General features: G+C 42.0%; 1 protein-coding gene across 1 annotated transcript in view; it reads left to right on the forward strand.

Moving 5' to 3' along the window:
• The first annotated feature begins 2,912 nt into the window (after positions 1–2,912).
• The window catches only part of LOC126424850 (serine/threonine-protein kinase minibrain), a 498,832-nt gene continuing 489,740 nt past the window's right edge, over positions 2,913–12,004 (forward strand). Inside the window, exon 1 of the mRNA XM_050087659.1 lies at positions 2,913–3,861. Within this exon, the coding sequence (XP_049943616.1) occupies positions 3,732–3,861 (130 nt within the window). The 5' untranslated portion in view covers positions 2,913–3,731. The remainder of the gene's footprint in view (positions 3,862–12,004) is intronic.

The raw sequence follows: 12,004 nt of genomic DNA on the forward strand, positions 1-12,004 counted from the left end.
AGGGGATCACCAATTTAGTATTGGAGTACAGCGTGGAGGGTAAAAATCGTAGAGGGAGACAAAGAGATGAATACACTAAGCAGATTTAGAAGGATGTAGGGTGCAGTACATACTGGGAGATGAAGCAGCTTGCACAGGATAGAGTAGCATGGAGAGCTGCATCAAACCAGTCTCAGGACTGAAGACCACAACAACAACAACAACAACAACAACAAGACAACTTTGTCCTGGGCCATGTAACTGTTCTATACAGTATCCCACCTCAATGGCACAAAACCAACAATGTAGCAAAAAACAAGGCTCTGCTTAAACATGGGTTTCCACGATTGGTGTATAATTCCTTTAAATGGTAATTACTGTAGTAAGAGAGCAGCCTGGAAAAGGAATCATCTCTGTAGACTTGGAAATGCAAATGCTTGATTCCCCTAAAAATAAGTAGAAGATGAAGGTGAGAGGGTACTCTCCTACCTGTGATTCGTCTAAATGAACCCAGATCAATTAGGAGAGGATAATATTCTGTTTTGAAACAGATGAACTCCATGTTTCTGTTATACTCCGATGTATGACATTTACATTCAATAAAGTACTCAGTAAAGTACCAGTACATGAACTTTATATAACTGCCCTGTTTTGGCTTATTTTATGTTACAGAACGAGATTTAACATTATTTCTTCACAACTTATGTACAATATTAAGAAACCTATAAGGTGATAAAAAATACTTTTCAAAAAATTAATGTGTAAATGGGCTAAAGTTGCCTTGCAATTGGGTAACATAACCTTTTTAGGAAAAATGAAAAAAAAATTACACAATAATGATTAATTTTGTATTCTGTGTCAGGAAGTACTTAAAAACCGTCACTTTTCACACAGTTTTTGACAGAAATGAAGACAATCTTTAATCTGGAAGAACCAGAAAAGTTGGGCCAAAATGCGTCCAGTTTACGATAGTTTTACTTGCTGTCTCGCACCTTTGTGTGATACGACCTCTAAATGGTGACGATGTTTTCCACCCTCAAAATTAAAAATATTTATCTTTCCAGAAGCAATAACAACAATGCTAGACGCCCGAACAACTTATCAACGTTTGAAATACATCAAAATATACAGATCTATCTTCCCTTTTTTTATCTGGTGTAAGCTGTTGCGCAGAAATAATACAAACTAATCAGGTCATAATTATAAGTAATGCGAGAAACTTCATCTTCTTTCTCATTTTACACGTCATTAAGTGTGTGTGTGTGTGTGTGTGTGTGTGTGTGTGTGTGCGTCCCTCCCCCTCTTTTGTTATTTACAATATTTCCAGTGTACCTCAGACGATAAAGTGCGTTATTTTCATTCATTTACTTTCATCGGAGATTTAGCTTACTCGAAGACAGATATAAATATCTAATCCAGTCTAAGATACAACACTCTCAAATATGGGGGTCCCAAACGATAACGGCGCATATAGGTTGCGTGTCAATTTATGTAAACTTTTTCTTCCCAAAAGGATGTTGAACTGCAAGTACGCAAGATTACAGTTTCCGCCAGCAGATGGCAGGCGCATCCAGTCACCCGAACGCTTCGCAGCTAAGCAAATGGCTCAAACGAGTACAGTAAAAGTAACGTAATGCTTAAGAAAACGTGTACGTTAGTATGATTTGTTCGACACTCTATAAGTGGCCGTTAATTGTTGTAAGGCAGCACAATTTAGAACATAATCGTTAATGAAATATTTAAAAAATGCTTTACTTTTTCTGCGACTATTGTCACACCGATACTACAAATCAGTTCTTAACGAGTAAGACTTGCCACTAAGCTCGCATCTCTATTGTGATACGTTAGCCCTTGAGCTACTTTCAAATTATTCAAACTTATTGCGTTATCATTATCAATAATGTCACAGGACTACTGTTTTTCTCCATCTAATTGCATTTTGTATGTGCATTTCCCACCACACAACATAAGAAAAAAATGGGAAATAGTGTTCGAAAAAAATAATTTTTAGTTATTTAGAATATTAATTTTAGTTATCTGTAATTTGTCTCTTTCAAAACATCAAACAGGTTTGTGAAACCCAGTAAAGTAGTGGCTAAATAATTACAGCGTCATGGCAGTCAGTAACAAGGGCTGTTTTCTGCATAGTGAACACATAGTTCCGCCGTTCATTCACCCAATAGTAATCCATGATGCGGTTACCCTTGAAGAGATGGGAAGACTAGCCTTGCGAGTCCGAATTCCGCTCTGTTATTGAAAGCTGAATTCTCATTGGCAGTAGGTCGCCAGTTACTGACGTCATAAGCAAGTAATCGCCAATGGAGACTGCGGAATCACATCGCTTAGCATTCGTACGGATGTATGCGAAGAGTCTTTTGTAATACTTGAGACCTATGTTCCTTACTTCATCCTACGGCCTATTTCATAGCGATCTCCACCAAGCGTCGTCACTATGACGGCTTCCCGTCCAGGTAGCGAATCAGATTTCTTATCTGCAATTTGTCTTTGGATCACGTGTGCTGCTAGCCACGGTCTAAACACCTAACCGCACAGTCATCTGGTGCGAAGTTGTGTTGGCTATCCTGTGACTGAGCAGTGCCGCTAGTGTCACCAAGCGGCGGGATGCGGAACTAAAGGACTTCGCCCGACCACGCCAGTCGCTGTCTGCCATGTTGGGGTGTGCTAGTTGCTGAGTTTCCGGATGTTTGGTGTAGCTTGTAATAACAGTCACGTGCAGCCGTGGTGACTCTTGACGATGGCCGCATCGGATATCGTTTCGACGCCGGGACCTCGCTCCACAAGTGATCAGTGATTTTTAGTTCTCTGCGTGTGCCGTGCAAGTGCGAGGCGAAGAAGAAATCGCTTGTGCTGTTTGTGTGTCCCGGTTTGTTGTGGTACGTCGTCCTTTGTCTAGTCCGGTGTAAGGAGCCTTCGCGCGGCACCACTGCGTCGCACCTAATAACAGCAGAAAGTGTGTTTTAACACAACGCCTGGATGCTAGAGCAAAGTTTCATGCTGGATCTTACCCTACGTATCTTCGGCCACCTCCGCATACAGCACTACTGCGGTCCACCTCGTGTGCCTCTACGCCGAGCCGTGTTGTTATTTTGCTTGCCGTGCTTTTGACCCTAGTGGGCGAGTCCATTACGGTTGTGACGGGGGTGGGCACGTTATCAGGTGGAATGCGGAAAGATCTTCTCAGGTTGCGATTACGATTTAGAGCATAGGAAATCAATTTTTACCCTCTGAAGATAAATAAATTTCATGCCCCGATCGAATATTAGAAGTGTTTTTTTTGTGTGTGTGGTTTTTATATTGCTACTCTCTAGCGTCAGAGATATATACATAACGGAACTTGCTGTGTAAAGAGAGTTCTGAGAAATATTGGAAGATACTGTTTTGTTTTGAGTGCAGTTTTTATACTCCGTGAAAACCTGGTTGAGGTTATGTTGTAACAGTGTGTAATGAATGGTATTGTGCGTTATTATGACCCACCCGGGCAACATAGATGGAAATAACCTTTGAGAAGGGGTTCTGACCGTCCGGAATTTTGTTGTACAGCGTTATTCGTCATAAATGTGTAGTACACCATTTCTGATGAGGATTCAGGCAAACTGATACGGGGTGCGTTGTGGTGTTGGTGTTATCGGTAGCTGCTGTGTTGTTTTTCCGTGTTGACTGCGTGACTGGTGCCGTCAATTCTGGAGCCCTCGCAGCAACTAGAGACGGCGACGGCTCCCCATGGTTCCTCAATGGTGCTCGTGAGTGCGGCCTCACCAGTGTCGGCCGCTATGGACAGCTCGGTGGTGGTGCAAGCTAAGCGCCCCGACTCCTGGGAGACGCAGCAGATGCTCATGTTGGTGCATAAGAATAAGTCGAAAGGTGAGTACCCTCTTGCTGTCTTCACCCCGATGGGACGACGCGCACGGACCAGACCCGTTGACATCCTCCATGCTGGCTAACACATTTGTCAAATATCCTGCATTATTTCGAAAGTATTTTCATTTATATGTGGTTCCTCTGAATATACAAAAGTCTCTGTTGTCAAATGTATAGAAAAAAATCTGACAGTTGATTTGCTTAATATCAAATACAAGTAGATTTTTTGGTCTCAGGTCCCTGTTGCCCTGTTTCATAATCAGCCGGCTGTAAATATGCGACTGTGACACGCTCAGTAAGGGATTTTTATGTATTTCTAGTGTATAGTATTGGAATTAGAAGCCGAGTCGTTCATTGACAACCGCTCTCAGGCCGATAAAGAGAAGACAAAATCGTTTTACCAAAAAATCTTATGTTTACATCATCCCCGTCACGCTGAGCGACTACGAGACATACGCGTTCGTGGTGTGTAAAAATGACAAGTCACTGTTTTTGTTTCGTTTCGCTGCTTACAGCTTCTTTCCAGAGGTTTGTGGCCGGCTCGCACATTTCATACACAATTGAAATTGGAAATGTTATTGCCCACTAAACATTTTGTGACCTAATTTCGTCTTACATTAAAGCATTTTCTTTTCCAGTTGTAATTTTTACTTAGTTTGAGAGGAGTGTCATGATTATGTTTCTCGAATGGCGTCAGTGTGAGACTTCCTAACAAAATTTCCGTGTATCAAACGGAAGGGTTGCAGTTATTTTACAGTATGTTACTTTGGTCGGCACTATTTCCTTTTCCTACATGCATACAACATATGTGTGATACGGTTTCCTAATCTCGGGTGAACCGTATATGCGAGATACCTGTTAGGTTCAGTCTTCTTAGTCACAGACTTGATGCAATAGCTTCGAGTCAGGTAAACAAGCTAACTAGAAAGTGAGGAACTTCCCCTTGTACCTGTCATCTGTCAGGCCACGAGGTTCCAAACGTGACAGCATTTAGGAAATCTGTTAAAAGTCACGCCCATTGCCCTTTACGTCATGGAACTCTTGCATTACATATTTTAAGAGCGCCCAGAGAATTGGTTTACCAAATGTATGAACGGATGTTCATTGAGGAACAAGAGTGTTTTGTTGACAGCCAGGTGTAGGTGTAACGGTTGTCAGCTGGTCTTGTCGTGTGCGCTGCTCTAGGTTAATTGCAGTATCGCATGTTCTGTTGCTATGTGTAAACTTCTCATGTGAATGGTCCGATATCACACGTTGTTCTTAATCTTGATTTGGCTGACTAACTGTGGAAGCGAGACCATAATATTTACACGCTGCATTTTGGTTCCGAGGGCAGGGTCGGAGCTCACTTTGCAGCGCCAAATGCATGAAAATGTCCCCCACGCCACTTCTTGGGCTAAATTAATGGTACTTTTATGAATCTGTTACTGCGCTGACGGCATTAACAGCTGATGTAGATCGTTGAATTAACTGAGCTTAATGTTTACTGAGTGATGACGTGCTAAGACCTATATCGTTTGTGTCAATCTCTGTATAAGTAGACGAAAACAAAAATGTTCGATTATGCTGTAGTTTCGTTTTTTACCTTTATCGGGGGTCTGAAAAATAGTAATTTCTTGCTACCCAATGTTTTTACTGCCCGTCGTCTGCCACAGGATACATTTTATGCTTGCATCATGAGATGTTTGTGTTACGGGTCTTAAAATTTACCAGCAGAAAAAAGGTGACAAATTTTGCATCTGTTCGATGAGTGCCAGTGAATCATCACCGTTGCGAGCCGTGCAGCTGATAGCATTCGCGAAATATCTGCAACACCAGTAGACTTACGCATAGTCCCGTATCGCCGACTAGGACAGTGTATGACGGTGGTAACGAAGAAAGTTTGTATCTTTTCTACGCAGTAGGTACTGCTAACATGCGTAATGGTACAAAAAATGCCGTAATTCCTTGTGTACATGCACAATTTAAAAAATCCAGGCGTTTCGTTATAAAAAAATTGTCATTGTGGAATTTGGAAAAAGGGAGAAAGGAAATAATAAATTTCATTTGGCTCAAAAGATGTGGTGTGCATTTGGCAGCAACTGTTATTTACTGGAATGTTTATTTCCGAATATGCGTCGGTTCTTGCCCTGTGGCTAGTGCTGAAGTGCAGTAGTTGTGTCGCTGCCATTGACCTTGAGCCGGAATGACAGTTTTAAAAATAGCTAGTGGAAAACCGAATTTTAAATATTTTACTATAAGAGAAGCGCCCAGACGCATTAGTTAAACGAATACATAGCAAGCTAAGCCTAGGTTAGAATAAGTCTCATTGCGTTGATAGCATGCAGACTTGATGTAAATTAAAATATGAGATAACAAATCGCTAGATGCAAACTGCATGACCATGTCATTTATGTCCGTCAGCAGACTGCGTCTAAGACAATGTCAAGAGCAGTCGGTTCAGTTTATGTACCAGACTGTGGAAAGCGTGAATGGCGATTGTCTGCCCCCCCCTTCCCCCCCCCCCCCTCCAAACACACACACACACACACACACACACACACACACCGCCCATCGTAGTGAAGTTCTGCCTTACTAGATATACCAACAGCTGCGTTCAGTCTGTTCATCGACTTCTACTCGGTCAAGGGACTGATCGCACTGTGGTGGTAAACTTTGCGAGACATTTTGGTGACTAGGCAGACTCTTCCGTCTTTGCTTTTTTGCTTTATGTAGTTATTTATAAAATCTGGGACTTTTTTCTGGTTACTATATTTGTTTTTACTAGTTTCTGAGGGAGTGATTATATGAATCCAGGCATGTGCCTTACGGGTGAGGGACACGCCCTCAAAAACTACCCAGAAGAGTGTATGTAGTGTTCCAGTCTACAGTCGTTCGCCTGTTTTCCTGCTGTTCTTCTCGTAGAAGATCTAAAATATAACTTGGCCCTGCGGGATATGATTTGTGCGCCGTCTCCTGACAGACTGATGCATTAAGCAATTGTGTGTGACCGATAAGTTATGCACATTGGAATCTGCGATAATTGAAAGCACTTACCGACTTATGTCTTTGCGGTTAAGGTATATACTGTTGGTCTGTTTTTGCCAGCGTTTGACGCCAGTTTGAGTAATATTCTTTGCAATAATTTTATATTGGGTAACTCATAAAGAAAGCTGCTTAAAACCCGAGGGTGGATGCAATATAACAACTGTGGCAAAGAAAAGAACTCAGCATCTGAGCGCAAGAAGAGTGGTGAACATCTAGAGCACGTCGCGTCATACAAGTATTAGGGGTAACGCCGAGAAGCTATATCAAATGAGATCATCACTTAAAATTAGTATTAGGAAAGGCGAATGAATGAAAGGCAGTTGTTTGGAGGGTTCTCGGAAAACGTTATGCAGGTGTAAAGGAAGTCACATACAAGAGTGCATCCTAATCTTGAATAGTCTTCCAGTATTTTGAGTCTTAACAAGTGTGAATGACAACATACATTGAAAGAATTCAGAGACGTACTGTTAGATAGTAACAGGTAAGTGTAGGTCATAAGGAAGTGTCTGATATGCGTTGTGAAGTTAAATGGGATTTCTTCGAAGAAAGATTAAGTAGTTCTTGCGAAAGCCTATAACCTGTATGGGAAGAAGGATGTGCGATCATTGTGTTGACACCATTGTACATTAGAATAAGGGCTTTCTAGCGAAACTTTTGCAGCGTAGTTGAAACAACGTGCTAGCAAAATGCCTGTCCGCATGTTATCAAGTTTACTTCAAGTACGCTGCAGAAGTTTCACTGGGAAGTCCTTACACATCCTGCATACGTTCCGGATCTCGCCCCATGTGATGTCCATATTTTTGCAACCCTGAAGAAAGACATTCGTGGCTGCCGATTTGCTTGAGAAGCAGCAGCGCATGCTTGGATAGACTCATAATTCCGTAGGCACCCACATTTTTCCATGAAGACATTGATCGTCTTGTCTCACACTAGAATAAATGTATTAACAGCTATGGCGGGTACTTTTGGGATAATAAAGTATACTTACGTGTTTCCCATCTGTCTCTCTGCCCCTGAGGTTTGTTGCATTGTCTTTTAGTTACATGCATTCCTGCTATTCGACTAATAGGTGATCTCTAACACAAGTTGAACCTGTAGGAACATGGTTTGTGCTGTCATCTCCCGACTGTCTGATGCATCGGACAATTGTATGTGACCGAAATGCATATTTCAGTTCGGTATAATTGAAAGTATTGATTTTTGCCTTCTGTTAATATGTGGTTCCGTTATATGCTGTTAGTCCGTTTTTCTCACTTTTAACGTCAGTTTGATCAATCTGCATTGCAATTACTTGGATTGGCTGTTTCATTAAAAAAGTATTCCACAACCCAAGGATTGCTTTGTGACCGTCTCAGTACTCCCTCGTACGTATATCTCACGAGAAATCTTGATTGTGAAATTTGCAAGATTTAAGATCACACGGAGGCTTACCGACAATTGTTCTCTCCACAGAACATTAGCGAATGAAACAAAAAATGGGGAGTAATGATGGTAGACGAACAGCGCAAGGTTGCTTGCGCACTGTATACGCAAGTGTAGTCGTGCAGTAGCATTCCTCAGATGGCACCAACAAATTTTCCTCTGAACTTCAGTTGTCCTAGTCGCTGTCCGGCGTATCCTCATATATGTTCCCGTTTCAGTCACCTATGGAGCGGGATAACAATGACTCGGCGTACGTGGTAATTAGCCGAAACTTGTCTCCCCTGTTCCTGCAGCAACGATACGCGGGGGCTGTTGTATATTCCTACATTCCTGTCTTCAAGCGTTTGTTAATTCAGATTTTTTTCACTATTTCCTTAACGCTATCAGGTGAGTCATATAAAGCTGTTAGTTCTGTTTATCACGGGTTCCTCACACTTGAGCAACATTCTAGAATGGGTTGTACGAGCGAGATTGAGTACATTTTCCCAGTCCCCTACGAACAAACCATAGTCAGCTTCCTGCTGTACCTACGACATAGTCTATGTGACCATTCCAATTCACATCCCCGCAAATTGTTACACCCAGGTATTTGCAATGAGTTGACATTTAATTCGTAATTCACTGATATTTCAGCCATAGGATACAAGGGTTTTGCTTTATTTCAAGTGCAGAATTTTGCGTTTATGAACAAATAAAGCAAGTTCTCAAATTTTGCACCACTGGAATCTTATCGAGATCTGTCGGAATATTTGTGCAGATTTTTTTCAGACATTACTTCATTACAGAAAGGTGCATCAAGCGCGAAAGCGAACGTTGTCTGCTTTGTCATATAAATGAAGTACATGGTAGAGGGCACTGCCCGTTGTTCTGTACAATGTTTCGTTCACGTATGAATAGCAGGGCTTGCTTTTTTTATGGAGTTCTGAGTAGTGGCGTTTTTAGGACACCAGCTCATGAGAGATCATAGTGTAAGCTAATACATTTACATAATTAGGGTGCTGTATTACATGAGAGGTAAATAGTAGAATACAAAATAAGTCAGATCTGTTCAGCTGTTTCTGTGGCATTATACGCAGGACGTTGGGAAAGTAACCTGCCAAAGTCCAGTAAGGTGACGGCTATACCTGCACAGCTCTATGGATATGAAGACTGAACCCGTAAGAGCGGAGACGAAAGAACAATAGAAACACACAAAACGAACTTTCTTAGCTACGTGGCTGGACACACTCTAATGGATAAAAAGAGGAATGATAACGTACGAGCTGAACTGAATATTCAAAGCATAAATGATAAACAGTGTCAGTGTCCCTACCCATTTCACGGGGCACGCATGAACTACTTCTCCGTCTGCCATTAGGTATAATGTTATAGATCTAGCGGTATTCCAGAGATTTGTATCGGGTAAGAGAGCTTCATCACTTGTGATTCTGAAGACGAAATGCGGAGTGCTGGATGATCTTACGATAAACTGGTATTAAGTCCGAGGTAAATGTTCATATTCGCAACCGCATATTCAGTTCGTCGGCGTAAACAGAGCTCCGATTCGCCTCCTATAATGATGGGCGTCCACGCAGACCTGAAATTGTGAAGTGCTACACCCTGAACTACCAGTCCGAGAGTAACCAAACTTCATGGGTATTTTTATCACGTGAGGGGGATTAAATGATCGAACCTTGAGTCTCTTCTGAACTGATGTCTGTGAGCAGCAGTTTGAGGCGTGGCGCCCAGGGCGTGAATAGGCTCTTGTATTCGTCCTGGCTTGGAACCAAACAGGCTTGGAATGTGGTCTCGAGGGATTTCTTGCCATACCTGAAACGCATGCTGTGTCAGTTCATAATGACTGATAGCTTGGAGGTTGGCACGGAAGTATGCGTCTTCCCTTCGCATCCCATGCGTGCTCTGTGGGACCAAATCAGAGGGACAGGCAGACCATTCGAGGATCTGCACATCTTCATATTTCTGGTGTGGGTTGCAATGTCGGGCCCTCCATCAACCTGCTGTAAAATGCCTTTGGGCCGTGATCGATATGACAGCATGGTTTCTGATTGTAGCCACAGAGCGTCGCAGATTGAGTCTTCTTTCAACAGTATTACCAAGTCATTCCTGTGCTCATATCCAGTAGCTCCCCCACACCAAGGGAGCTGTGGATCTCGAGAACGCTCCTTCGTGTTATTGGGTTCGTGCATGAGTTCGTAGCGTTTTTTCATTAGTTTGATAAACACAACAGCTGTTCCACCAGTTACGTTAACATTATCTGTCGTGGATGCGGGTAGGTCTTCCAACAGGGAGTTGCTGCTTTGCTCTACCACTCTTTTCCTTTCCTTGCTTTAGCATAAAGACAGCATTTCTCGCCACCAGTAACGATACTGTATAGCTCTTGTTCACGAGATAATTGATGACGAGCAAGCAGAGATGTACATTGGGCGCTAGCTCATTTTTGTGACTTTGGCTTAGAGGATGCGGTACCCAAACACCCTATTTTTGTACCTTCCCCATTGCATGCAAGTGTCGCACGATGGTGAATTCATCACAGTTCTTCAAATATACTAACGTGGATCATTGTGAATTAGTCCGTTTAAACGATCATTACCAAACCCTGAAACTCTTCGTGTGTGTCAGAACGTTCCTCCTTAATACAAGAAAACCATTTTCTTGCCGTGCTCCTTGCAGAGGCATTATTATCCCCATATACGGCGCAAATGTTTCCGGCTGCCTCCGCTGTTGTCAACCCTCCAGTGCACTCAAACGGAAGAATACATCGGAAGTGTTTCAATTGCTCCACTTGACATTCCATTTTCTAGCGTCCACGCTCTACTGGCTATCTCCAAATGACAAAATAACAATTCACATAGCAACAGTGAACCACAAATGAAAAAAGATGATCGATAAATTAAACCAATAGTAATCGGAATGTCAACAAGCAAAATAAAAATGCTACGAACTTTTGCACCAACCTAATGCATTTCACTAGTTTTTTTACTATCTTAGAGAAAACATTAAGGAAAGGCAAACCTACGATTCTAGCATTTGTAGACATAGAGAAAGCTTTTGACAATGTTGACTGGAATACTCTCTTTCAAATTCTGAAGGTGGCATGGGTAAAATACAGGGAGCGAAAGGCTATTTACAATTTGTACAGAAACCAGATGGCAGTTATAAGAGTAGAGGGACATGAAAGGGAAGCAGTGGTTGGGAAGGGAGTGAGACAGGGTTGTAGCCTCTCCCCGATGTTATTCGATCTTTATATTGACCAAGCAGTGAAGGAAACAAAAGAAAAATTCGGAGTAGGTATTAAAATCCATGGAGACGAAATAAAAACTTTGACGTTCGCCGATGACATTGTAATTCTGTCAGAGACAGCAAAGGACTTGGAAGAGCAGTTGCACGGAATGGACAGTGTCTTGCAAGGAAGATATAAGATGAACATCAACAAAAGCAAAACAAGGATAATGGAATGTAGTCGAATTAAGTCGGGTGATGCTGAGGGAACTAGATTACGAAATGAGACACTTAAAGTAGTAAAGGAGTTTTGCTATTTGGGGAGCAAAATAACTGATAATGGTCGAAGTAGAGAGGATATAAAATGTAGACTGGCAATGGCAAGGAAAGCGTTTCTGAAGAAGAGAAATTTGTTAACGAGTATAGATTTAAGTGTCAGGAAGTAGTTTCTGAAAGCATTTGTATGGAGTGTAGCCAT

This window comes from Schistocerca serialis, chromosome 10 (genome assembly GCF_023864345.2).
Source record: "Schistocerca serialis cubense isolate TAMUIC-IGC-003099 chromosome 10, iqSchSeri2.2, whole genome shotgun sequence".
Classification (NCBI taxonomy): Eukaryota; Metazoa; Arthropoda; class Insecta; order Orthoptera; family Acrididae; genus Schistocerca; species Schistocerca serialis.